This window comes from Odontesthes bonariensis, chromosome 7 (assembly GCF_027942865.1).
Source record: "Odontesthes bonariensis isolate fOdoBon6 chromosome 7, fOdoBon6.hap1, whole genome shotgun sequence".
NCBI classification, from domain to species: domain Eukaryota; kingdom Metazoa; phylum Chordata; class Actinopteri; order Atheriniformes; family Atherinopsidae; genus Odontesthes; species Odontesthes bonariensis.
This window is the reverse complement of record NC_134512.1, coordinates 34,330,492-34,358,395: the sequence shown is the minus strand read 5'-3', so window position 1 is coordinate 34,358,395 and position 27,904 is coordinate 34,330,492. Positions and strand designations below refer to the sequence as shown.

Genomic DNA, 27,904 nt, shown 5'->3' with positions numbered 1-27,904 from the left:
TAAGAGATTTTCTTCCAACATAGTGGGACTGAGCCTGCAAATGAATCCCTCCGATGAAGCAGGACCTTAAGAAAACTACCTGGCAGCTGGTGTTTTATCACCTTCAGCTTTACTCCTGAAAGAAAACAAGTGACTGCAGTTTGAATGCTTTATTTCCTGTATGTATGCATACTGCAGTTAAGTAGCAAGAACTAAAGGCAAACTAGAAAGGACTACAAAATACAACACACGGACCAATACATTTACAAAACATTCAAAATGTTACAAAATGGGCTGTATTGGTCCTTCTATTGTTCTTCAATTTGGATCTTTATACAAATTGTCAAGTTACGATGTTATCATCACTTTGCACAATTTTACAAATGCCAGGGAGAGACCTCAAAGAGCCAGTTTCATACTGACAAACTGTCAGAAAACCGTCTCCACCAACACACCAGGAGCAGACCCCCACCGCACCTGGGAGTCTTTACAACAACGTTCAGTCCCACTCAGGAAAAGAAAAAAGAAAAAAAAAAGAACAGGAATCAAATGAAAGTAGCAGGCAGTTTTCTTTTTTTTCTTTTCTTCAATCAACCATTTCAGCCTCTGAAAGCAAAAATAAAAGTCAGAAAACAGGTCTTGTGTGGGAGGGAAGCAACCAAGGACTTTGGTAGTGAGTGAAAATATGTTTCTGTGTCTTTACATGTCAGGATACATTTTATTTGACATGAACATTGCAATCTGTTTGTCTACTTCCCTGCCTCCCTTTTTTTTTCTTCTTCAATATTTACATAAAAAGCATCAAAATAAGTATATTAAACAACATGTCCCAATCCATTCTCTCCGTCTCAACTCCACCCCGAGGGGGAAAAACAAAACAAAAATCTAACTCTTCAGATCCGTGAGCAGTAGTCCTTCCACATCCACGTTTGAAATGGTATCCTGTGGTAGCCAGTTTATCCAGTGCCAACAGTAAAGTGGGAGGTGTGTGTGTGTATGTTTGGTGGGGGCGGGGCGGGTCAAGGCCACGGCATCTCTCCCAGCGTTTATGGGCTGGCTGGTGCACAGGCTAGCTGGCGCCGGTGCCCTCCATCACCTGCTGGGCCTGCTTCTGCCCCATGCAGCACTGGGCTACGGACTGGAACAGCCTGGAGACAGACGACAGTGCTGAGACGTTAAAGGAGCTCAGAAAAGTGACTTCTAATGCATCGTCTATAAAACTGCGGCCGCACAAGGGACCTACTTTTCAATCTCAGGGGCACAGTGCACAAAGTCGTGACTCCAGAACTTGAAGGCAGGATTCTTGATCAGCTCAATGAAGGTGATGAGAAGACCCCACGGGTGAGGCCTGTTCACAATCAGCCTCTCCAGCAGAACTCTGGACGCAGAAGAGAAAGCGTTTCACCAACAGAACTTTGCGTGACTACTTAAAAAAAAATAAAAATAAATCACCAGCCTCCAGACTCAGAACGGACCGCCTCACCTGGTGATCTGCTCCTGGATGGCCTCAGTGTTGGCCTCAGCAAACAGGTAGAGCATGGTGCAGCTGAAATAGTGAGTGTGGCTGTTTGGGTAGCGCAGCTGATTGGCGATTGCGTTCAAGAACAAGTAACGCCCTGAAAAGAGATGAAGGGGAAAAACCTGATCAGTGCTGCACTTTGCTGCACAAGCTGAACATCAAAGTCTGGTCCTGAGCTCCACCACAAAGACGCAGCATCAAGGTTTCCACATGCTTTTCTCATTTATCGCGACAGAATCTGAACACAGATACACAAGCACCGTCCAACTGTAAAGTAAGGGCGCTGCGACTCAACTTTTTGGGCCGATCACTGACTGCAGAGAGCAGGGTGGACCAACATCAATCACAAGGTGCATTTCAAGTATTTGATTTATAATGTAACATTATTTTCTAATGTTCTATTTTTAATTACATTTTGCCAACATCACACTAACAAGAGTTTTATTTTGCTCATTTGCTCCCCCTACAGGTGTGGAATGTAACACCTCCGTCATAAAAACAACCCTCCATGTGAGCCCTGCACATGTAAAGCTAAAGTATTTGTTGTCATGTTGAAGAGGCGCCAAAGAAACTTTGGTTTCCAGGGCTGGAAACCAAATTATCTGCGGTATCTCAGCCCCCGGGTACTCTGTGGCAGTTTCAGACCCAGAACATGTTACTGTGTCTTCTCTCTTATTCCTTTATGGTACCGTATTTCCAGCTGATTCATTTTGTTCTGTGGAGTTGGAGTCGTTTCATAAGAGTAGTGCAAATTAGAGCTGTGTGTTAATGACATGTAAATATAGCTGTGGCATTGAGAAATGAATGCAGACCGTGTCCATATGCTTATAAGCCATGTGTTTGGTACTTTATGTTAATGTCTGTCTGGAGATTCGAAGTCGATTGAAGTCAGCTCTCGTGAGTTATCTTTGCTGCACAGTGAAGTTACTTTATTGTTGGACAACTGCCTGCTGCTTGTGCTGGATTTTTGTTTCCGAATTTCCATGTTTGTGAGATCGGGTCCGGATAAGAAGCCTCCACAACTCAAAACAAATAAGTTACTTGAGTAAACTCTAGTTCTGAGTAATCACGTCGCCCTCTAATAGGATGTGCTTCAGGCAGTGTAGCTCTAACTCTCCATTTTAAAAGAAAACAGTTGATCAAATCAAAATATTTAAGGCGAAAATCAGCAGACAATGATTGGTGCCAAATCAATCGAAGCACTTTTAGTTTATACACAATATAAGATGCTGGCTCAACACCCGAGTTCAAATATCTAATTAGATAAAAATGTTCTTATCAGATTTTTATCATCCTGCTTCTTTACCCTCAGTGTCCAGGTCCACAGCGAGGTTCTGGAAGATGTCCATGTGTGCAGAGTGGGTGATGGTGCTCATGGAGGGGGTGCTGCCCTTGCTGTGGATGTGAGCGATGGCCTGTGTGCCCACATACAACACTAACGCATTGATCAGCTGGATGTTGTAACGGTTTCCTGGTTCATTTGACACCTGGGGAAAATGTTAAAGTTAGATTGGCTTTCATTTTTATAACTAAAACTCCAGAGTGGAAAAGAGGATGGACTCTGGTCGTACCTGCAGGTTACTGCGCAGCTCAGATAGGAAAGTGACAGGCGAGCGCGTCTTCAGATACGAGTCCAGATCCTTCTTGAACTGGGACGGCATTACGCCTGTGAAGTTGGTGAGGATGCGAGGAGCTATGTTGATCTCACTCAGCATGTCCACCTACGATAGATTCATTACATCACCCGTCAAGATTCCTACTCAAATTAACACTAAATGTGCATGTCATTCAAACGGAACAGCCCCCATCATTCTCTGTCCGTATACCTTCAGATTGGGTGTAAAGGGGTCAGGAAGCCTCATGTTGCGTGGAAAGGCACTGAGGATAAGGTTACGGAGCTGGATGCAGTTGGGCGGGATAACGTCACAGAAGCCATAATGGTAATCACACAGGAACTCTGGGAAGTCGTGGAGCAGAACCAGAAGCACCCGCAATGTGCCCTAAACAACCAGAACAAACGTAGAAACAAAGATCAGCCAACATTAAGGCCTCAAGTAAGGAGTATGAGCTCGTTTTTACGCTTTACTCAATGAAGTGTCAAGGGTTTCGTAGAAACTCATTAACACAGAAAACAGAAATAGCACAAAGCGCACCTTGTAGAGGATTTGCATAGGTTTGTTGAGCTCTACATTCCTCAGGAAGGGGGCAAGGTACTTGAAGAGATCAATCAACAGCTGTGCGTACATGGGCCAACCCTGGAAGACGACATCCGTCCATTCATACAAAATTTGGAAATCACAAACACGTTCATGGGCATTCTATAACAAGCGGTCGCCTTTACCTTCTGCTGTGGCGTGTGTGCGAGCATCCTGGCAATAAAGATGCGATGGGAGATGAGCTCCAGCCAGGCGTAAACGAAGCCAGGTGCTTTGGTGGGCCTCAGAATGTGGAAGGTATTGCTGCAGATAGAAGCACAAAGTTAATTCCAAGCAAGGTGTAAAAGTGATCAGGACAAATATTTAAAATATCTTCATGCTGATAATATTTCAGCAGCATCTGAGGCTTTAGTCTCCAAACTGATACCAGCTCTCAGGCTGGAGGGGATTATGTGACGTCCTACCAGAAGGCAGTAAGTGTCTGGAAGTTAATGGTCTCGAGGACATGCTCGGGGGCATTGAGCTCCAACAGCAGCATGATGAAAATGCGGTGGTACGGCAGCTGCTGGAATTCTGTCTGTCGAACATCATGGTCCTGGATCAGAACACCCACTACAATACCCAGCACCTGTGAGGACAATGTGTGATCAATACAAATCAAGTAAGCCAGGGTAGGTTAACCAATTACAGCTCTTACGTTTAACACAGGAACTGTTGACATGTTACAAACAGTAGAACCATGATCAGACTATAATGAACTGGTAGGATTTCCATCACTACTCTTTCACCCGATATCGGGCTATACTTGACCGTTGCTGTACCTTGTTGAGGAGGTTAATTTTGGTCACTGTATTGGTGGCCTCTCCCGAGTGTTTCACCAGTAGGGCTATGAGCCTCACAAAGGCGTCGAGGTTGTGGTAACACTTTGCCCTGATGATGGCAGCGCTGGCGGCTGGGTTGTGCTGTTGTTCAGCCTGAGCCCGGTAGCTGATCTCCACACACATTTCTGTGCACAGTCGGAAGAAGCGCGTGATCAGGTCATCCGTCTTCAAGATACCCTGCTGGTGCATCTGGAAAGGGAAAAACATAAAAAGGTGAACCGGAGACCCAAGGAACAGGATTACTCATGACTGTGTCATTTGCACGAGACTGAAATGATAATTGGGTGTTAACCTGGCCAACAAAGGCAGAGAAAGCCTTGGTGCTGTCCCTTCCAGCAGCAGCTGAGTGATACAGGTTGACCCATTCCCTCAGGAGGTACTCTGCCTTCTCCCTCAGACCTGGGGGATCATCATATTCTGAAGCCTGCGAAATCCCAGAGTGCATCATGAAGTTGGGTCCACCATGGGCCCGGTCCATCATGGCTTCGTAGTTGGAGCGAACAACATCCATCAGTTGGGGAAGTCTAGAGGTGAGGAGATGAGCACAGAGTCAGCTTTGCTGCAACTACCAGGGTTTAAGCATATAAAGCAACTCAAGTGGCAGAAAAACCTACTTGTGTTGAAAACACAGAACCTGACTGATGGTTCAGTTATACGGACAATCGTACCATCTACTACCATTAATATGATGGCTCAAGATTTGTTTGAGCTAAGTTGAGCTATCTGACCACATTAGAAACTAAATGCATTTTATAGACATTTTTCTCTGGAAGATTTAGTGAAAAGCTGCTGAACAGCAGGAAGAATATTGTTTAAAAGGAGTGATAATTAGCTCCCAAAAATAAAACTAGCTTCTTACAGCTGGCTAAACAGGACCGTAAACAGGATTATGGTCAGTTTTGTGCAGGAGTGCATTAAAATTAGTGCTTTAATGAGTGGTGTTCATACTTTGAATTATAAACTTAACAAACATAGCGAACACGAAGTTAGCTGCTCTTTCTTGTGGCATTGAACAACATTTCTTGTGAACATGTCATGCTAAATTATGCCTGCACGCACACTGCAGGTGCACATTCTGGCAGAAGCCCCAGATTATTTCTGCACTAGTAATCAGGCAAAAATACAAAAAATAGAACCAATTCAACTTCATTCGACAATTTGACAGAAGTAGTTATAGACATGTGCAGAACTACGCTGCAACACAGCAGACAGAAAGTGAATAAAAGTGGTGTGGAGGTTTCAGAAGACCGCTATAAAAAGGAGTGAAACCTGCCAGCTGAATCTGAGATGTAACAGCCGACGATGCACAGCAGAAAGTCGGAGAACACCTGTAATGCATGTCGAACTTTTTGGTTTGACGCAGGCAGCTGTGTGTTCACCGACTGTCCTCACTTGGGTCATGTGCTGTCACCCAGTTTGATCTTATCTGCTGTGGTGCTCCTACACCAGATTTTCACACAGCTGCTGCTCCGTTTTCCCAGTTTCTCATTGGTATATGGCTTGTTGTTGTCAATGTGAACTGAATTTATAACTAGTTCTTGTGAAGTGTAAACTTGCTCCCTGGTGTGGTGTGTGTGTAAATACTGCTGTGCTTCTTTACCCCTCTGGTGCGTTGGCTCTGGAGTGTGCACAGATTCTCATTAAAGCCTCGATTGTTTGGAAGAGGTCAGCTTCAGTGACGTGGCTCACGCTGCGTTCATCTACCAGCAGCAGCTTCACCAACTGCATGGCAAATGCAACTGCCATGTAGTGCAACCCATTTTCCATCGACTGAAAGGAAACAAAAACCGCTTCATGAGTAACAGCGATAAAACAGTACCTGAGCAGACTTGTATAGACAATGTGAAGGATAAACTGAGGAAGTACACCAAGGTTATGTTTGGTATTACAAATATTTAAAGTAGTACTACAGAATAGGAAAGAACTACTAGACACCAAAAAAAAAACACAAAAAAACAACAGTAAACAACTAAGTAGAATACATTACCTGTGCCAGGTGCACGTCATACTGCTGCATATTCACTAGATGGTTTCTGATCAGAAGTTCTACTGCCTCGACATTGTATTTGTATTCATCACGGCATTCAATCAGACACCTGGAAACACAGCAAGAAGGTTAAACACCATTTGTCCAACTGCGTCCAGCACAGTGTACTCCAAATAAAAATCACATTTACAACATTCCACCAGCTTCAGTAGGTGATGTTAAAATGTTAAAGAGTTAAAAAGTGCAGGATATTTATTTATTTTTTGGACTCGCCTAGTGATCTGCTTATTGCACCACTGTGGTCCATAAGCACGTCCGTCCTGCAGGGCTTTCAGCACCAGCAGGTGGCACTCCCTGTAGCGAAGCAGCAAGTCAGCATCAGCCCCACTTGTAGCATCCAGAAGACCTTCAACAGCCTGGAAGAACAGAGAGCAACTCAGTAACACACAAATTCATGCAAGTACAGCCTCCCTGGCACCATTTCTAAAGATGGAGGTCAAGAGCGTCACATCAGCAGTTGCGCCCTAGAACAAAATTTTCATCTGTGCAGATGTGTAAACGGGGGCGACAAACTTGGAGTATACGGCAATCTGACAGATACCCGTGAAAATTAAGTGTGCTACCTTCTGCAGGAGGCCGAGTGCTGCGATGCCATCCCTGGAGTTTCGAGCTAAAGCCACAGCTTCCAGTAAGGTCCGCAGGGCCTGAGTCAGAGGATTCATGGCAAGGGCTGGAGAGATGGCATGAAGATGCTGCTCCAAGTCTGCCATACACTTATCATAGATCTGAGCCACATCATCAGTGGCCCATGCCTGTTGCTAAGATACAGAGATGGAATCCGAGTCTCAGATAAACGCCGGAAAACAAATTCATGGCATAAAAACAGCAAGCACTTAGTGAACAGTTTTTCTGTTTGAGTTTCTCTTATCCTGGATATGAGGACTGCTGTCACAGAAAATAAACTCACTTTCATAGGCTGAGCCAAGAATCCGGTGGGTTGGGAAAGATCGTTGCTTGGTAAAAAACCTGGAATGTTCCTCGCAAACTCCTCATAAACAGCCAGCTGCTTGGGGTCCACTCCTCCCACCTGCACACATACAGGCATTTTGTTGAGCTACATGTATGAAATTCCTCAGATTGTTGATGGAGTGCTCTGAATAGATTTCTTTTTGTACAAAAGCAACACAGTAACTGTTCTTTTTCTTGTCATTTACATTACTTAATATTACCGTGATCTTACCTTGAGTCTGATCTGCTCCGGCATACGCTCAGCCTGGTAAGTCAAGACAACGGGATCGCAATAGCGACGTCCTTCTTGGCGTGCGTGTTTCCTCAGCTCAAACTCCTTGAGTAGAGACCAGAGGAAGTTATTTATCAGTGACATGCAAAATAAACAAAAAACATTGACGTAAGTAAAGGGAAAATTATAGATTAGCTGTCTTAAAGCCCACAATTCACACCAGGAGTCTAACCATGTAATAAAATAAATCTGTATTAGCTAATAAATAAAGCTTGTCCACAATATAGATAATTAAAAAGGCTTGTCAATGTTTAGCTTGTCTCATGCAAAAAGTTTGGGCAGCTGAGGTGGTCTATTCAAAAAGCTCACCGTGGCTAGTCTCTTATCCATTTCAGGGCCAGCCTTTTCCACAGCAGTTTTCTGGATAAAGCAGCAGGCTAATTCACAGTTGTCTTGAGCAATCCTAGCTGCAGCCTCTTCCATCATTTCCCTTTGCTGGGGGGTTGGTGCCTGAGAGATGGAACAGTAAATTACAAAATGAGGATCAATGCATTCTACCAAGAAGAAACTGTAAAGGTAAGGAGAGAGTTATGTTCAAGCCCTTATTACGTCTTTAAATTTACCCTGAGTGCGGCAGCGAAGCTGTTTTTCAGATTGGTGGCGATGCTCATGAGCAGGGGCTCGCGGCAGGTGATCATAGCCATGCCGGCAGTCAGGTTCCTCATCATGTGGTGGGCAGCCACGCGCATGCGGGACTCCTCCGAATCCAGAGCAAAGTCCTTCCTGATGATTTGCTCGCAGGTTGTCATCGCTATTTTGATAGAACGATCAACCACAGGGTGCACGAGCTCCTGGACCGCCCGCTCCACTGACTGCCGAACACATTGTTTCAACTGCGGATGAGCCTGCAGCAGAGGGATCTGACAAGGCGGAAAGAGGCATGAGAGAAATGTTGCTGTAAAAGCCAAACACAGTAAAATAAATACATGTTTAACTGGGAGGGCATGATCCTGTGTGTCTTAAGTGGACAAAAGTACTAATCAGTGTGCTCAAATTATTTATTCATCATCATAAAGTCGTTGGAAAGTGACCAACATGAGCAGTGTGCACACACCACAGATGAGTAAACTGGACACTGGATTTCCTTTGCTATACGAGTGTAATAAAGTTCAAACTGTGCCACATCTTTGGATATGTGAAGCAGTTGAACTCACTAACAAAAGGCATATTTATCTTGCACCAACTGTGCCGACTTGTGTGGATGCATAGAATGCCTTTATGTAAGCATTCCACACCATGTATGTGCTCGTCTGCCCCCTGACACCAAAACCATGAAATAACGATTATACTTACGGTGACATTTATATTGATGTGTGGAGCCAGGCCTGCCAAGGCATACACGTTGATGTCATGGTAACTGAACTGTGGGGTGGGGGGCCCGGTGGTTGTGCAGGTGGTGGTGGTAGCTGCTGGGGTTGAGGGAGGAGCTGCAAATGGAACGAAGTCTCCTGTTGGTCACAAAATGCTAATTTGATTAAAATCACAAGAAAAGCTGATTGAAAAGCCAACATCAACAAGAAGGAAACACATAAAAACACAAAGCTTTTTGAAGAGTGGTCACATTAAACAAAAGTAAACTATAATTCAATATGCACATTTTTAGGATTCTGTCATGTGAAATGAAAATTAACATTCAGCATCAAATATAATGAAGATTAAAAGGGGTTTTATTTCTTCAATTGCTCTCACATGAACAACAAACAGAACTAAGTTAAATATAAATAAATTAAATCAAACCATGGTTCAAAACAGAGAATCAAACAGTTCTTGGTTGTATCTTTAGTTTTGACTGATTGTCACCGATTAATCCTTCTCAGGAGAAATAAAAGAAGAAAACGACTTAATGAGAAGTGACAACCTGTAGTAGAAACAGGTAGCATCTCTTCCGGTGGCTTTGCCTCCTTCTTTGGTGCGGACAGCTGCTCCTCCAGGCTCTTCAGCTTCTCCTTGTCCTTCAGCAGGTTTCCTGGTTTCAGATCATTGATGTCCAGAGACAAGTTCTTACACAGAACTTCAATCTCAAACTTCAAGTTCAACTGCAACAAACAAGACAAGAATGACAATGATTGCATGTCCAGATGTATAATGTTTAATTTTGTCCTTTGAAGTCATTGATAAATCTACAATAGTAGGCTGCACCATGATCCAATATGGCTGACTTGTGATCAAATCCATAAACTCGAATAAGTTAAACACATCAAAAACTGTACAAAGTATCCGTCATAAATCTAAATCATTGAGGAAAAAGCAGTCTACGAGGTGAGCTGCACCTCACGTCTATAAACAACATGGATTTTGAAGTGATTACGAGAAAGAGTAATCTGTTACTTTGAGATCGTGCTCCTGATGCAGCTCAGCCAGAACATTCATGATGGCCATGGTCCAAGGATTCTGAGGCCTGAAAACCTAAAGCATTAAAGAAACACACAATTATTAACACACAGCTATTTGTGTATTCCACAGATAATCATGGGTTATTTTAAGGTGTGCAGTAGTAAAGTGTGAAGTCAGTCGGGGCTTATGATCCTCACCATGCTACGCAGACTGGACTCCAAAACTTTGGCCACAAAGGGAACCACATAAAGGAGCTCCTGCTGGCCTTTCACATAGGCTTCCAGTAACAGAAATTTGAGCTCCAGATCCTGGGGGTAGGACAAAAAAAAATAAAAATAAATAAAAATGTATTCAGCTAACTAAAGCAGAAGGGCCACAGCATCATTTTACAACAGAACCAACAAAATAAAAAGAATCTTACTGTATAAAGGATAGGCTTGTTTTTGGCTAGAGTAATCATGCCCAACCAGTGGCCCAGGTTCTTCAGCAGGGAGCGATCAGAGAAATTAGCAGCTGCCTTGTCTGAGGTCAGAAGCACCTGTAAGAAAAATATGGGAAATTTATTTACAAATTATCATTGTTTTCCAGCAGTACTCCAATTTGGTATGTGGGAACACATAAATATGAATTTATCGAGCGTGATAATGGGATTTCAGAAGACGTGCAGCTGCTTGATGCCTCATGTGTGAAAATGTACAATACATTTTACACTTGGCAAGTTTGGTACAGGCTGATGAGGCAAACAAGATTTGGGATGAATGCTTACAATTTTCAATGTAAAGTTAGCATCTTTGCAGCCCAAATCTTACCTTGATATTCCTGTAAGTTTCATTGAGAACCATCTTGACAAACTCGGGGTTCTTGAGGGTGTCCAAAAAGTTGGAATAAAGACTGTGAAAGTTGGGCTCAATGCTGACACGCTTCATCACCAGGTACTGAGACACCCATGGCATGAATTCTTCTTTCACCGTCTCTTTCAACTCCTCAACCTGATAAAAGTAAACTTTGCTTTAAAAAAAACAAACCTTTCTGAATATCAGGGCTCTTCTGATGAAGTATTATTTGATCCATTTCTCTTTACCTTCTGTGTCATGTTGGACTGAGACAGGTTATTGAAGATGAAAGCTATCTTCTCCTGGACATTCTCTGGAGGCTCAACAATCCTTTCTGTTTGGTCAGTGGCTACCAGCAGGGTGTCAATGTTGGTAGTGTTTATGGAAGGCTGCATATAGGTACAAGCATTATCAAGCATGAAAATTATTATTATCATTATTATTATTATGAAAACAATTATGAGCACTGACAAGACTCAGAGCTACAGTCACCAACAAAGTCAAACCTACAGGCATATCCTTCTTGAAGCTGCTGGGTGTTGGTCTCCCGATGGTGGTTGTCTTGGCCACCGTAGTTGTAGTTGTGGTGGTGGTGACGAGGGTGCTGGGTTGGCCTGGCTGTGGGGCCTTAAGGCCACCAGGTTGCTGTGACTGGGCCTGGGCTTGAACTTGTGCCAGTGCCAGGCTGCCAGGTGTTGTGATGGATCCCTGCATCTTCACCGGAGGGTCCCGTGACTGTTGGCCATACTCGATATACTGCACGCACAGGATATTTGAAGAGGCAGAGCAAAAGATTTACTTTTATCTGTATGGATAGGTGTCCTCCTGACACTGAAAGTAAGGCAAACACTCATACAAACACAAAGATAAATTAAGGAAACCTGATTACCTCTTGTAAATGGTGGGGAAATTGCAAGAAGTGAGCAATTGAGGCCAGATGTTGGCAATACTGAGGGTAGTCCTTAAGTCTAGAAATGCAAATAATATGTCAGCTTGACAAATAATGACTGATAATTATCCTTATTTTGACAAAGAAAGAATCTCAGTACCTGTTTTTGAACCTATCTAGGGCAGCGATTCCAAAGTAATACATTTTTGATCCATACGGTTTCCGTAAGGCTTCAAGAACATATCGGAGGGCCAGGCCCAGTGCCATGTAGGTGACGAGGCCCTTCTCAATAATGCCACCAAAAAGGCAGGCAGTGATGTGCAGCTCCTTGTCTGGATACTGGGGGAAGAATCTGTATTCCTCAAACAAGTTCCGAAGCATACAATTAAACACCTCTCGTTCCCGCTTGATGGTCGAGTCCTTGAACCTTTGAAGCATCTCCAGTACCTGGATAGGGGAGCATCAAAAGTATTTACAGCCTGTCCAACTATTTTACCAGTGCAATGGAATTTGTATTTAAAAAAACACATCTTCACGACTTACTTCATCCACAGACATAGTGGGGTGAGGTGGGTGGTTGTAGATACGCTGGAAGTAACTGTTTGCTTCGTCGTCTATCTCCTTACTAAAGTGCTGGTTTGCCTCAGGCCACACCTGAGAAAGATCAGCTGGGAAACAGCAAAGCACCACCATTATTGTGTGGCTAAGGTTTTAAATCAAACAGTGGTGACACATGAGCAAAGCAATTCAAACAATGATAAAAATGAGTCAAGTCAAGTGATACAATCAGGCATCAAAAAGGTGTCTTAAGAATTAAGACAAAATATTTTTCTTGTGGCTTGAGCCCTCAAGACTTAACCAGCGTCTTTCTCCATTCAAAACAGCTTCCGTTCAATGTGGGTCAGGGATTTTTCCTTTTTTTTTTTTTTTAAATGCCAATAAAGCCAAACACATTGAAGAGATCCCCTAGGTTTATGTGTTCTATCTGCCCAGAGAAGAAGAAAACTATTTGTTGTGATGTGGACACAAATTAATTCATGTTTTTTTAAGACGGTTTACGATCGAGACAGTAACTGATCAAGTCAGACGTTTTTGATACCTGAAAAGTTGGAAAATTACATTGAAGTGGGGCTGTCAGCGTAAGCAGACAAGGAATGGAAGACTGATCTGTATTTCCTCTGATTACATTAGATATGAGACACGAAAAGACAGAAATTTCAGTCACTTCAAGAGTGATGAGATCGACACTGCATGAATCTTTCAAAGTTCATGGTAACAAGAGTTTACTCCAATTGATATTGCACATTTAAGAGTATTTTAGGATTCAATTTGCAGATCAGAATCAGAGTCAAATCATCGTCGCAGAGGAAATACAGTACAGAGCAGCGCAGGGCGGGGCTCTCAGTCACACCACTACCACCACCACTTACAGGCCTTCATCTTACTCTGCTGAAAGGTAGGCGGGTTCAAGCCTGGTGTGCTCATCTTCCTGCTGCCAAAAGGATCAGTGCTTACTGATGACATCCCCAAACTAGAGCCAATACCAGAGCTAATACCCGAGCCCAAGGGACCTGGAAGAAACACAAAAACATTTCAATATCTTTATATTCTTATCTTTCACCTAATATTTATATATTTTTAATGCAACTGCAACTAATACCCCTAACTTAACCTTTTAATGAAAACTAATAGCACTGAAAATGTACTACGACTCATTAAGTTAGTATGAACATGTAATGATGAAAATAATCAAATAGCATAGTACCAGAGTCCATACCAGGGAGCTGCGAGGCCAGACTGCCAATACCACCAAACGGCGTGCTGGGGTTAGGGTTGGGAAGAGGGGGGAAGGCCTTTGCTGGGGACTGGGGATTACTGAAAGCTGAACTCAGTGAGGTCGGGAAGCCCTGCATGCTCTGAGTGTGCGAGGTGGCGGTGCCCCCCAGGTTCAAGGAACCCATGCCAGTTAAAGGGTCCATCTGGAGAAAAGCATTAGAATGATGAGAAGTTCATTAGGCATTATACTATGTAAAAAGTTCCCTTTAGGACAGAACTTTAAAGCTTGTCTGCATCGTGCGGTTTTCACATACCTGTACAGGTGAGATGGCATCCAGGCTGCTGGTGCTCGGGGCTCGTCCCTTTGGCATTACTCCTGGTGGTGGCTGTCGAGCTTTATTCATTACATTGCTGCAGTTGGCAACCATGGTAAGGATGGTCTCTGACAACTCCTGTGAAACACTCCTGAGAAGGAAAAAATAAATCATTGAATGGGCCTGGAACAATGAAAATAATACAACAAGAAGAGAGACCAGCCATTTAAGTTTCTCACCCAGCACAGGACTGCAAACATGCAAGCATGGTGGCTAAAGTCTCTGGGGGCAGCTGGGCACTTTTGGGCTGGTCCTTGTCAGGGGCCAGACCCCCCATAATTGATGGGCAGCGCCTCTTCAGGAATGTCACGCAAGCCTGGATGAAAGGTTCCTAACAAAAGCACGCAGATTTTATTATTATTATTTTTTTTTAAATCCATTAATATTGTTTGGATAGGATTTAAATAAAACGGGAATAAAATTAACACTGATAAATAAATCCTCCTGGTTTAATCTTGAGACTTACCCCATGCTCTCTGATTTTGTCAGTCAGCCATTTATCAAGTTTGAGGTATTCACGTCGAGAGGCAAGTGCAGCGAGGTCAATAACAAAGGCAAATGGAGTACCATTCAGCAGCATCGACAGAGACTGGTGAGGGAAAAACCAGGAGAGATGTAACATGTTGCTCATGACGAAGAAAATTAGCTTTTTAACTCAACTGTTGACAATTGATGAATTGTTGACATATTTGAGATAAAACAGATTCAGTAACTTGCTTCGAATAGTTTTGCAAGCTACAAATACTTTGTTTTTATAGCCATTGCTACAAACTCAGTGTTTCGCCTTCCTTTATCATAATTTTAAAGGCCAATTTCAGCTACTAATTTTAATTTCTTTAAAAAGAAGCCACAGGATTACAGTATGTCCGGTTCTTTAACAAACCTTCAAGTCCTGTGCCACATCCAGGATGCGAGATAGCTTAGCCTGGTCATACTGCTCCCCTCTCATGTACCACTCAGCCATAGAATGCATAATTAGCTGTCGAATGGATGGAGACTGGCCCTGTTGGAGGTGTGGGGGGGGACAGGTGTAATCAGGGTTAATTACTAAATTATGAACGAAAAACAGACAAACATGCTGAAATTAAAATACTCCACTAACCTGTCCATGCCAAGCATAGTGCAGAATAATGGCAGAGTTGGGGTGGTTGCCCAAAAAGATGGGCATTAGGGTAGAGATGAGCTCATGCCGCAATGTGTGCCAAGAGGTGGAGATCTGCAGTAGTGCCAACACTAACATGTCTGGGCAATGTTTGATTGGGAAGCTGAAGAGCTGCTTCACCTGTTCATACTGCCCAACCTCAGAGAGTCTAAGAAGACTTTCCACCAGGTCCAGGCTTTTCCTGAGAAGAGTTCAGGACACTTGGTTAAACAAAGGAGAGTATATCAACAAAGATTCCTTTGATATTTAAGTGATGTTAGCACCTAAAGAGTGAATCAAGAATCCAGTACAGGCAGCAGACTAAATCATGCCTCCACTTTAAGAATAAAGCCTGAAACATGTAAGAAATAAGCACCAAAGTTTTCATACCATGTGGCAATCTCCCTGTTGTCATCCTCTGGTGGGGCTTTCAGGATGTCAATAGCCACACTGTGACAAGGGTAGTCTGCAAAGCAGAACACTTCCGGGTTCATCAGGGAGTGCTGAATGAATGACAACTGGGGAAAAAAAAAAAAAAAAAAAAAAAAGTTAGGTTAGACATTTAAAAAGAAAAGACTCCACACTTTGATTACTCGCAATGTACCAGGTTCTCACAGAAATGTACGATGTCACAATTAGCTTATTTTTGAGAACAATAATTCCTTTCAAAGTTAGCAATTAACATCATTTAAACATCACACTAAAGTGGGAGATATTTGTCAGTCACCTGTCCCTCAGCATGTTTCCACGGTCGATAGATGAGATCAACGGGGAACACCTCCATACCCAGCCCTCTTTGGATACCATACACCACGATATGCAGGCCTTTACTGTCCCGGATTATAAAGCCTGGGTGGTCCAGTTCATACGTCACCTCTTTGAAGTTTAGGTTGGGATTCTGGGTTGTCCAGAAAAAGATCGAAACATTAGGAACCAATTTTTACAGCAGTCACCGTGATGTCCATGACAAACCACTGTATACATTTACAAGCCTGTTTTCCAAAAGAAAACCTGGGACACGGTAAAAACCGTTCTGCCGTCAGTTACTCAATTCAAAAGTTTACTTCAAGGTGAGGTCAACGAGTTTACAGATTAAACCTTTGTGAGCAAATTGTTTAAGAATTTAGGAATGCTTCTCAATCTAAAACTGCAAAGAATTAGGGGATTTCATCATCCACAGTGAATATTATTAAAAGACGGAGCAAGTTGGGGAAAAAAAAAAACAAATCACTATTAAATGTTTGACATCTCCATGCCTTCAGACAGCAATGCATTAAAAACAAGACATTCTGAAAATACTGTACGGACCTGGGAACATTCAAGGAGAGTAGAGAAAAAGAGCTCATTGGTGCATCTACAAATTCAATTCAAACTGCATGTAAATAATGTAAAAACATAAGATTAACGCTCACTGAACATGAGCTTTCTTTAGAGGAGCTGAGCTGAAGCAGAAAGCTGAATAAAGTTTTCTTTTCTGAAGTCATGAACAACACATTCTCCAGGTTAAAAAGGGGGGCAGTCTGGTTTCATATCCTCTCACAGTTCAGTCGATATGGGGGTGTATTAGTGCACATTCATCAGGGGGGCCACATCACAGTCTGCATATATTACAGCACCAACACTGCTTTACTGGCCCACTTTTCACCCTTTGAGAACATGCAGAATTATAAAAGTGTGACATGGGACGGCCTGGATTGTGCTGCTGAAATAATGCATCAGCCCACAATGGGGATTTCCTTCCTTTTTAAATAACAAAAATGAATCATTTTAGTTCACAAATGTTTCAGAAAATTTATTTTTTAATGTGGTTCAGGCGTCAAACAAAAAAACTCCATCTTTTTTCAACAAACTAATTTTGTTTATATACCATTTTACATTAAATTAGGTCATTCTTTCAGAATCTTTCAATCACGTTTCAACGCAGTATCTTTGTTTTTGGAAGCAGGGGTTAAACCCATGTACTGGTGAAATATTGACTAATGAAATCACGTAAAGTTTCAGTAAAAATGCTGAAGACATCCAACAGTCCTCCTTAGAACTCTGGGGGTTTGAGGCTGTAAAAATTAGGCTAATAATCACAGAAAAATATTTAAAATGTGTTCCATTTGTGTAGGTAAAATGCCATCAGATTTAGAGGAAATCCTGAATTGGTTAGAATAAAAATTAGTTTGAAATTAGCATTCTAGTCACCCAAAACTGTGTGTGGAAACCATTCAATGACCAGTATGTAGGAAAAGTGAACAGGGATTTTAATAAAAATGATGGTTCACTTACCACTTCTTTGACAATGTCAATGAGAACCTCGACGTTCCACGTATGTGCCTGCGAACCATCGTTCTTGTCTTTCCCATCACTCCAGATACCACTTCCTGGAGCTGAGATGGACTGTGGGTGAAAACACAAAGATAAAGATCTGATGCTCCACAAGCCAACGTGCTCAACACAGGACTGACTGTATTTTTACAAGATTTTAAATTAATGATCCACAAGTTCTGAGTCACATTAAAGTGGCCCTTTTCCACTCGTACCTAATTGGCTCTACCTGACTCGACTTTTAGGATTCCATTTAGTAGTAGCAGCACCTGGTACCAGTTAGATTTTCAGCACCTACTCGGCCGGGGTTCCAAGCAAGCTCAGTCAAGCCAAAAATGTGGCATCTACAGACTGCAGGCCATTGATTGGCCAGGGAGGGACATGTCTGCATGAGTCATGAAAATGAGGCAAACCGAGCAGCAGGAATACCATCATCTTGATGTCCTCCATTGTTGTGTCGCATACAAATGCTGCTTTGCTATAATGACCCCACCCACACCGAGGTGGTGCTCAATTGTAATGGAAAACGACCAAAACAGAGTAAAGTCGAGCCAAGTATGTACTAGAGGAAAAGAGCCATAAGTTTGGACCTTTCAATCTGTGAAAAGACTACAACCGCAATAAAAGAGAATGTTTTATTGCATACACATCATGTAAAACCAAATTCAAATAACCAAGGTGCCCTTAGACATGTGTTATCTTGTGGCCATTTGATCAGATAAGTGGCTTACCTGAAGTGGGATGCCGTCAGTAAGGCCAGAGTGGGTTCGAGCCATCATCCCCAGGACCCTGGCGACCTGGCTGGCTGTCACCTCTCTAACTCCATACTGAAGGATTATGTTTCTGCATTCATCCAGACTGGACAGATAACAAAAAAAAAAAAAAAAAAAAAAAACAGGGTCAGAGCCAAATATAATCAATCATCTTCAGTGTTTGTATACAATCTTAAATCACTCAGAAATCTTATTAGAGCAAAGATGGGACGGTTATAAAATGTGTGTTAGTGACGTTATACATTCAGAAGAGATCTGTATTCAGTAGTCATAGTGTGGTGGTTACATGTGCAGTTACACACTTTGCCTTTCAAATGATGACTTTCCATTCACTGATATCCAAATGAAATTACTTACACAGGTGCATTCTAAAAATATCACAGGAATCAGTTTGCTGTTAGTATGGTGCCAAAGCATTCACCTGGCACAGAAGCCATAGCCAACTTCTTGGATGAAGTCTGCGAGAGAACTCTCCATGATGGTCTTAGCTAACTCCCCCGAGTCTGGCAGGATCCTGTCCATGAGAATGTCCCGTTTTTCAGGGTACAGCAGTGGTGCGAGCACCACAGGGCAACGCTCCTGGGGGAAATCTGAAACCCAGCACACATGCACCGTTTGCACAGTTTCCATCCAACTCGTCTAACTAAGCCACAAAAGTTGAGTAGGAGATATTCACGATACATTCGGTTGGTTGCAATAGAATGTTTTTTAAGTCCTTCATACCTCTGCAAAGAGTTTTGAGGAAGGCGTCGATCTGCTCCTGCCCTACCCCACTGGCTCCCTTCTGGCCAAACAGTAGATGGGAGAGCAGCAGGTGCAACACCTCTATAGCAATGTCCTGGAAGCCACCTTCCTGGTTTCCTCCAAGATCTGCGTCAACGTATGACCGCAGGAGGTCTGGAAGCTTCTGCTTGATGAACTGCGCAGCTGAGAGACAAAAACAATCACAGACACACTTCAAATTTCTTGGCTATACAAACAACAATAATAATAATTAAAAATAGAAAACATGCCATTTCCTGCATCTCTATTGGATGGAGAGTCCAGATTTAAACAAACACTGACAATGCATCTTTTCCAAACTAAGTTTATTCTAATCAGGGTTAATCTGTTCATTACAGAAGCTGCAGTTATTGACTTGGATGCTGGGGATGTCCCGATATTTCACCCGCTTCTCTTCTATCTCCTTTATTATCGCTAAAGAATATATAGCAAGATTATCGCAGATACTCAAAATCAAAGGACTCGGACGCAAAACAACCTGATCAGTACATTCCCACTGGATGCCATTATACGGACATAACAGGTTGATTATTCTCATATCAAGATAACAAAACACGTTTTCAAGTGATAAGTTATTTTATCAAGAAAACTGTTTATCAAGTTTTTTGTTTTGTTTTTTAAATCAGGAGAAGAGTGGTTCTTGTGTTTGTTTATTTATTTATTTTAATTATTGCTGTGATGACAGTTTGGGAGGATCCACAGCTACAAAGCATAAATGTGTAACTCTGTTTACAGCACAGTCTAATAAATGTCTCCTCTTGAGTACAGACAGTGATGTCTGAGATCGATAAGAGTTTAAACGACTCCGCTTCAGCCAGTAACTTCCCTTCAGGCCACCCCACTGTCTGCGTTGACAGGAAAACAAACTACTAGCTCGAACTGATGAAAATCATTAACTTATTTTTGATTAATAGTTATGTTAAGATTTAAAATAGCCCTTCTGTAGTTTATTACATGCCTCAGTTACATGAGTTTCAATAAAGTTTCTGTTGCAGGCACAGATTTTGACATTTCAAGTATTACATAAAACCTTAAATTTTCTTTTATCAGTTGCAGCACTTCCGTACACTTCGCACACTCAGTACACAGAATTCTAAAACGTTGAATTATAACATGTTCCTTCCATCACAGGTTCTGCTTGTGACTAATCTAATAACTGCTTCCCACGATAGTCAGCATGGCCACAACATTTAGCAGTTGCCAGGAGTACAATCGTCTGCAGATAGCTGAACACAAACCCTCTGATGAGGGGTATGACAGAGCTACAAAACAGCAACTTGGTTTAAAAGCTTTTAAAAATATGGAGCATGTTCATTTCTGACAGGGTTGAGCTCTGTTACATGAAGAATCATATTAGATTCATTTGGAATTGTTACGACAACTTTGTACTTGTTACTGAGAGGCAGACTTTAAGAGCAGGATTTCAGATTCTGTTTGTAGAGGGTTTAAACACATGTGTGGGCTCCAACAGAACACTTACCAAAACCACGAAGGTCTGCGTTGCTGGAGTTGAGCAAAGCGAGGCCAAATATCACCTGTGAAATGAATTGATGAAATAAAATATCAAACAATCATGAGGTCTAATGTGTCTTATGTTCAGTCATATTTTATTCAGAATTGTCAAATCCACAGTAATGAGTTCAGATTGTCCCTTTAAATCTAGCTCTTAGTGCAGAATTTATTTACCTCTTGGACTTTGCTGAGCTTAAGAACTTTACTCAGTTGAGTGAAGAGGTGGGCTGAAGGCTTCAAACTCTGAAAGACACGTTAAATAAACTCAATGTAGATTACATTATGCAAGTATTTTTAATGTCACAAATAAGACCATACTGAAATCAATAGCTTCACAAACGACATTTGGGAGCTTCTGTGATGTGCATAAGAACAAAAATTGATTACTATACTATTATACTATGTACACCCTTCATTTCCCCTCAGTGTGATGCCCCTTTAGTGTAAATTACATTTGCAATAGCTTTTCATGTTCCACAGTGTAGCAGAGTAAATCTGAACAAAGTGTTGAGTTACTGTTACTTGAGTTTACTACAACTCATTAAGTTACTGCAGGTACAGAAAGAAGATTCCAAAAAATGTTGGATCTATGTTGAATATACGCATCTAAAAAGGCCAGGCCAAAATATCTGTATCTAGTGACAAGCTTTGGTTCTAATGGAAGGGAAGCAAGCTTCTGGTAAAGCACTAGCAGATGATTACAGCTGCATCAGAAAACATTAAAAACTGACCTGCCAAAATATGGAGAAACACTGATATGTCTGTGTATGTACATGGGTGTAGGAGTTAAAGTCTCAGCTCCAAAATATAAGAAACGGCTCCATACCTTCTGGTAGTGCAGGGGATTGTCAATGGCGTAACACAGAGTAGAGATAAAGTTAGGCTTTGATATCAGCGACACACACTCCTGGATCAGAAACTGTGTCTTGGGCAAGTTGAAAAGAAAAAGACACAGAGAAAAATAAAGCAGAGAGAAGAGAAGCGGGTGAAATACAAGATAAGACAAGTCAAAAATCAATATGAAACAACAGTCAGCGATTAAAAACTGACTGATCAATCATGAAAAGGAAGTAAGTGCTTTCAGTTCAGATAACAAAGCATTAGTCACCCGGTGACTTAGGTCTCGTTTCCACTATGCAGTCCGGTACGGGTCGCTTTGGGGTCAGCTTGCGTTCCCACTGTACAAAGGGGACCCTCAGGGGTGGGCGGAGTGCGTGCCAAAGCGTAAATAGCAAATAACATCCATAATTTCAAACCACCTCCAAGCTTCTTCAGCTTAATGCGACACTGGCTCGCGGTCCGGTTGAAACCACTCTCTGCCATTTTTGCGGCAATCAGCTAGAAAACTTTTTCGTTTCGCACAGCACCATCGAGCTCCCGCTGCACAGCCTCCTCACCAACAACGGAGAGCAGAGCCTGGAACCGGTTCTGTGTGCTCGGTACCCCAAGCAGAAGGGTTACAAAAATGGTAACGGGTTCCATGGGACCGGTACGCTTTCATGGTAATGGAAACACTGAAATAAGCGAACCGTTACGAACCGACCCGTACCGGACTGCAAAGTGAAAACGCGGCATTATAGGCACAGTTCTGTTCAGCACAGATCCTGCTTCCAAGTTCTCAAATAGTCTTAAACAACTCAGAAGAGTGCACAACAAAGTGGACTGAACATATTCAGACTTCATTTCTGGTTGCTGGCTCAACAAAACCAACACAAAGATCACAGAAAAATTTTTAAATATGCTTTTCTAATCGAAGATTACCTGGTGAAAGTCCTTGCCACTGCTTTTACCATCGCCACTGAAATCCACATGGGAGAAGAGACAGCGTAGTAGATGCCTGTCTGCCTCAGGACCGTGACGATTTACAATCTGGAATTTCACAAAAAGTGGACGTCAGATATTTTAGGCACCCAGCTGACAACATTTCTTCATGGTGGGACATTTACAGGATTTCCTAATTGCAGACATAGGGCTAGGCAATACGGAACAAAAATTATTTCATTGCATTTCTAGACAAAAAGTCAAAAACTAGATCTTGGCTTTTTCTACAAATATTTACTATTACTTTAAGCATTTGCATTGTCCCTGCCATCAGCCACAATCTGCCACCAAAATCGGTTTGTTCCTTTTCCTTCCTTCATGTTGCCATAAAATGCATTTTATCGCAATCAGTCATTCATTCATTAAAAAGTCATTCTGTGTTGGTTTTTTTTTGTTTTGTTTTTTTGACAACACAACAAGCCAGAGATAGTGACTAAAGTACATCCTGTTAATGTTTTTCTATGGTAAGGTACAACCCAACATGACTCCACTACTCATATCTACTTCCAGTACAGATTGCTTTCCCACGGCAGGATCATCTGATCATCATTATGGTGCTAATAACACAAGATAGGACACAAAACGTCACTGTGTGTGAAGTAGTCGTTAAAGTTAGTGAATTTAAGGACAGAGACATTTTACAATCTTTAATGGGTGAATATAACTGTGGGCAACACAGCTCACCTCCAATCAGCCGAGAAACAAAGAGCCATAGATACTACGGCCCTTTGTTTTGCAACACTTGCCCACAGATTTGTAAAATGAGGGCTAAAACTCCCAAACAACTTCTTTCTTCAGAGAGAAAGGAAGCGTGTCAATGTGTGCAGGACTTCAGAATTGCAGCAGTGACGCCGACATGTACACGGGGGAACATTTTATCAAACCAACTGGTGTTCTGCAGCATTTTCACATCACAGTGTAGGACTGGCTTAGCTCACTTGTAACCTCAGCTAAGGACATACTAAAACAAGGTCTTTTATGGAATACTACCTCTGTAGTCCTTTGGACGATATTTAAATCCACGTATATACACATATAGGGGCATCATGCCCCCATTCACTACCGTTATATGGATATACGCTGATCTAAATAGCATACGAAGGACACCGCCTTTCACCAAACTGTTGTCGATGAGTAGGTGAACGTATTTTATGCCAGAAATATGGTCCTGGTTTAAAAAAAAAAAAAAAAAAAACTTCTCCTTAAGCAACACTAACTGACCTTACAAATTTGACAGACAAAATCACTGCGAACAACAGCTGTGCTTTCATTTCAGCTGTTTTTACATATGAAATCAGTGGTCTCAAACTGATGGCTGCAGGTTTTTGTTCCAACCCTGCAGCAGCACAGCTGACTTGTTTCATTCAATCAACTGAACTGTCTGCACTGAAGGTCTTAACCAGTTCAGTTGATTGAATGAAACAAGTCAGCTGTGACGCTGCAGGGTTGGAACAAAAACCTGCAGCCACACCGGCCCTTTCACAGATCAGTTGAGACCACTAACTTAGAGATAGTTGGTTCACAAGTGCAGCTCACATCAGAATGTGATCGAGCCACCCAGCAACGCAGACAGGTGATGAAGAAAAAACTAAATAAATCCACCTTCTGGTAACTTTCTTCAATAAAAAGAAACTACAGGTCTTCCAAAAGTTTTCTAAATTTGATTATAGGTGCATTTAGAAAAAAGAAAAAAAAAAAAAAAAAAAAAGGTGCAACAAAGCCATTTAGATGGCAACAGTGAATAGAAGTTGAGAGCTAGTGTGAAGTTCACCAGCTTAGTTTAGAGCTCACCATTTTAGTTCACATAAACGGAGAAGGCAGAAGCCAGGCAGCGCTGTGAGTATTAAACAAGGGAAACACTAGCACAGTTTTCCAGAAGAAACTAATTATTTAACACAACACTAAACCATAGCAATAAAATCTTATTTCAGAAAACAAGATTACAAAATCGTTACACAGCACAGCCCTAACTCCAGCACAGTTCCCGACACCGTCCCTCTCTCTGAGATGACATTAGTGGATGCGCACGTAACGCCAAGCTGGTATTGAAAAACGCACCGCTCTAACCAACAATGCTGAAGTCGCTCAACTGATTCCACAACACCAGCTTGATGTGTGTAAGCTCACACCGATGCCGGGATGAGTCTCCTCTGTCTGGCATGTGTGAATTTCCAAAAAGGAACAGAGTTGAGTTAACAAGGACAACTTTTATGCACTAATAAGCATCAACTGATGTGTGAAAAGGGACACAAATTTCCAAACCATTGACAATATATTAGAAAAATTCTGTTGTGTAGAGAGAAAAATGCTACTCTAGTCTAGATTAAGTGAATACATATTTGCAAGTTTAACTGGCTTGAGGTGGAAGCATGTAAAGAAATTTCTGACAGATGTTTTAAGAATACATTTATTTGAAGTTACTGCCACTACTCACATGCTGTATTTCTTGCTGGCTGGCTCGGTAGTTTTTCTTTGTTAAATTGTCCACCAGATAGCTGATTTGAGACAAAGCCAGCGAGAGCGAGTCAAGATTCATTGCTGGTTGGGGCGGAAGCAGGCGGCCGAGCACGGCGCAAAATCACCATTATTCCCCTTTAGTCACTTCAGTGATAGGTTACTTCTGCTCCCCCCCCCCAAAAGGTGTGACAAGTGTTGGCTTCCAAATATGTGTTCCGACCAGTGGTTCCCAGGGCTTGTAGAGTCTTTCAGTTTAAAATCAAGTTCAGCATCTGTAACGAAAGGACAAAGTATTTATAAATCATCTGACAGACAAAGACACACTTTTTGAGCTACCCTTGTTTTAACAGTGCAGCTTTCTAGCAATTCAACAAAAACACAAAATAGTTTGACAGGCTTTGAGGCCTGCTTTGTATGACAGACCCAAAAGTACACCAAAACAAGTTTTCGCCAGGGTAACTTGTTCATTTACATACCCATGAATTCCAAAGTTATGTTCAATAAAAGTTACAGCTTATTAGTTTATTTATTTTTATTACGACAAAATTATGATATAAAGGGTTACTTAACTACATGTAAGTAGACAGTACTAGGCCTCAGCAATACCCTACTGTATGGTATACAGAACCAAAATGTGCTAGTTGCCGTTCAAAAACACTAACAGAGTGGGTGACAATTGCAACATCCAACATATGAATTGAGAATAGCAAATTAGCAAAAAAAAGGTGAAAAAACAACCATTAAAAAACATTCGCTGGAACAAAGAACAAGCTAACGCTAGTTAGCAAACGAAATCAGCCAACCACTTTCAAGCAATGCTCATATTAGTCGCCGTTTCATTGAGCCATGACTTCACCGAACGCGTTGATAGTACCTGAGGTAACATAAACTAACAGGAATAAAACTGCATACACCTTTCAAGGACCACAGTCCTGTAGCAAGCGGGTCCACTATCTGTGTACTGTAGCTACCACCGCCATGACGCTGATAAACACCACTAAGAAGTTAACGTTAATCAACATGTTCCCTAAATTTTTCACCCAACATCGACTCTAACCGTTACAATCGTAAAACAATACGTTTTAAGTTCCCCTCATCTATATTCTTATCTCAAGTTACCAGTATAGCCTTGCCGTGGTCTGCAACTAAGGAGTGACAGATGTTAAACATTACCAACTCTCTGAAGGCTAAGTGCTAATGCTAGTAAATTAGCATATTCGAGAGGCTAACGTTAGCTACATGAGCCCGTCTCAAGCAAGTGAGCACGAGACCGAAACCCCAATTTCAAATTTAAGTTCTCACATTTTTATAAATACAATTACATACATGATCAATTACAGAGCTACAGAGAGCAAATTTCCGACGCGAGCCTGGAGGCCGTGGGTACTCCCGACGAGTTTTGAACGATCGAGCTAGCTAACCATAGCATTAACCTTGTTAACGTTAGCTTGTTTCCTTGGTCTCCGACTATTCTATGGAATTGCTAGCATAGTTGCCAACGCTGCTCATATTTAAATGCGTAAACCCTACACCAACTTAATATCAATGTCGTCTTCAGCGTCCACTTGATAATCACGGTTTTGGGAAAGTTCCTATATTGCATTGGAAACACTGTTAGATTAGGGAATTCTTACTTTGTGGATTAGAGCTATATGACATTTGCTTCTCAGCAAATAGACCTCCCCTTCGTTGCTGACCAACGGCAATCGTCCGTATTAAAAATCACAGACTATGTTTAATATATGAGCCTGTCGACCGTTTTTAAGTTAAATACATTTCAAAGTCTCACCGTGCTCCCAATAAAGTAATTTAGGTCCTCATCCCTCCTAGTCCCCCACAACAAACTTGACGAAATGGAAGGGTTGCAATGCTCCAGAACAGTTTGATTTTCAAAATAAAATGGCGACTGTCACCGCCGCGGCGCGCTCACGCGGCGAAACTAGTGCATGAGTTTATTCGCGCCCCCCTTCGGCAGACGCCTGAACTCATTTATTTCCCATGATAGCATTTATGTTTTCAGCCTCCAATAAGTAACACCTTTTCGTTTTTCATAATTTGATTTTCAGACGGTGAAAAAAATTAAATAAGCTGTTTTTCAGGTCTCTTAGGGTCCATTTTAACGATGAAACTTACCTTTAAAAGGTCATCTAGACCTGTTTTCAAGCCTGTCTGTCTCACTTGGTACTTTGACTTGAAATAAATTAAATAAATTAACTTGGAACAAGTCAAATTTACAATAATGTATAGTTTTAGTTTGTTGTTATAACACAACATAAAAAAAAAAAAAATCACAACTATGAACCAATGACATTAGTCATACCACATCAATCTAGAAATGTAAATGAATCTGAAGGTTCTGCAGTTTTCACTATATAGCTTTAAGGAAACCTTCAGGTAACATTCCCTAAAGGTTACATTCATAATGCAATTTCAAGAGAACATTTAGGGAAATAAAGGTTCCATAAAGGTTACTGTCATCCTTGATACTGTGACCTTTATAGAACAATCCCTGGAGGTTACAGATGTTGAGAAAACATTTTGTAAAAGCAAATCAGGTAATCACCTGATGTGTTGTCATCACAGTGCTTTACTGAGGATGTATTTCATACATCATCATAATATGAAATATTTCAACATTACCACAACTGGTCATTTAAAAAAGGAAATAAAAAAAAAGCCACAAAATTCACAAAGATTGTTGCCACCTGCTCACAGTCATGTTGTCATATTCATCTGCATGACACCCATAGAATGTAGACTTTCCACAGCATGAAAACCACAGGTGAAAGCAATTATGTTGATAATTACTAAGTTTCTTTAAGTGCCCCAGCAAACTTTGACAACATAACAGAATACCTCAAAGGAGGAATGCAGCCATACTTAACACACTTGTGCATTTCCTGCTATGTAAAAAAATGTCTGATGTTAAAAAGGTTGATTAGTCACTTTGAATGTCGTGGCTGCAAAGAATGAAAGTATCGTCATAAAGGATGGTCTACTCTTTCTTATACTAAAGGAGGTGATAACGGAAACATTTTCCTTCATTAGCATTTAGAGAATTCAGCCAGCTTTTTTT

At 41.7% G+C, this 27,904-nt stretch overlaps 1 protein-coding gene across 10 annotated transcripts; it reads right to left on the bottom strand.

Annotated features, from left to right (window-relative positions):
* Positions 1-134: 134 nt before the first annotated feature.
* Positions 135-26,763, bottom strand: cnot1 (CCR4-NOT transcription complex, subunit 1). 10 transcript variants are annotated; one of them, XM_075470661.1, is made up of 49 exons: positions 26,618-26,763; positions 24,806-25,100; positions 22,312-22,419; positions 21,377-21,475; positions 20,725-20,793; positions 20,519-20,573; positions 18,979-19,182; positions 18,677-18,845; positions 18,214-18,340; positions 17,444-17,554; positions 15,897-16,067; positions 15,560-15,687; positions 15,131-15,371; positions 14,912-15,031; positions 14,495-14,617; positions 14,208-14,359; positions 13,969-14,119; positions 13,644-13,857; positions 13,324-13,449; positions 12,422-12,546; positions 12,039-12,325; positions 11,879-11,957; positions 11,500-11,745; positions 11,238-11,378; positions 10,966-11,145; positions 10,578-10,694; positions 10,354-10,464; positions 10,151-10,228; positions 9,681-9,858; positions 9,116-9,270; positions 8,386-8,682; positions 8,132-8,272; positions 7,763-7,867; positions 7,490-7,609; positions 7,146-7,340; positions 6,796-6,938; positions 6,523-6,631; positions 6,136-6,305; positions 4,828-5,059; positions 4,476-4,724; positions 4,119-4,282; positions 3,840-3,957; positions 3,652-3,753; positions 3,325-3,498; positions 3,070-3,219; positions 2,805-2,985; positions 1,463-1,595; positions 1,223-1,357; positions 135-1,146 (listed from the first exon to the last, which is right to left on the bottom strand). In XM_075470661.1, the coding sequence occupies exons 2-49, from the start codon at positions 24,905-24,907 to the stop codon at positions 1,026-1,028; spliced, it is 7,206 nt and encodes a 2,401-aa protein (XP_075326776.1). In that variant the 5' UTR covers positions 24,908-25,100; positions 26,618-26,763; the 3' UTR covers positions 135-1,025. The 10 variants fall into 10 exon arrangements, with proteins under 10 accessions (XP_075326776.1, XP_075326773.1, XP_075326781.1 ...); XM_075470658.1 differs by having other exon boundaries at positions 11,500-11,755; positions 11,880-11,957; XM_075470666.1 differs by having other exon boundaries at positions 135-1,127; positions 11,500-11,755; positions 11,880-11,957.
* Between the last annotated feature and the right edge of the window lie 1,141 nt (positions 26,764-27,904).

Bases quoted from the DNA above. Each gene is read 5' to 3' on its own strand.
- cnot1 (XM_075470658.1), bottom strand. From the start codon at position 24,907: ATGAATCTTGACTCGCTCTCGCTGGCTTTGTCTCAAATCAGCTATCTG. The intron at 11,379-11,499 runs GTAGGTTTGACT...ACCTATATGCAG, and splicing joins GCTTCAAGAAGGATATGCCT to CCTTCCATAAACACTACCAA. The intron at 7,610-7,762 runs GTAAGATCACGG...GTATGTGTGCAG, and splicing joins CGGAGCAGATCAGACTCAAG to GTGGGAGGAGTGGACCCCAA.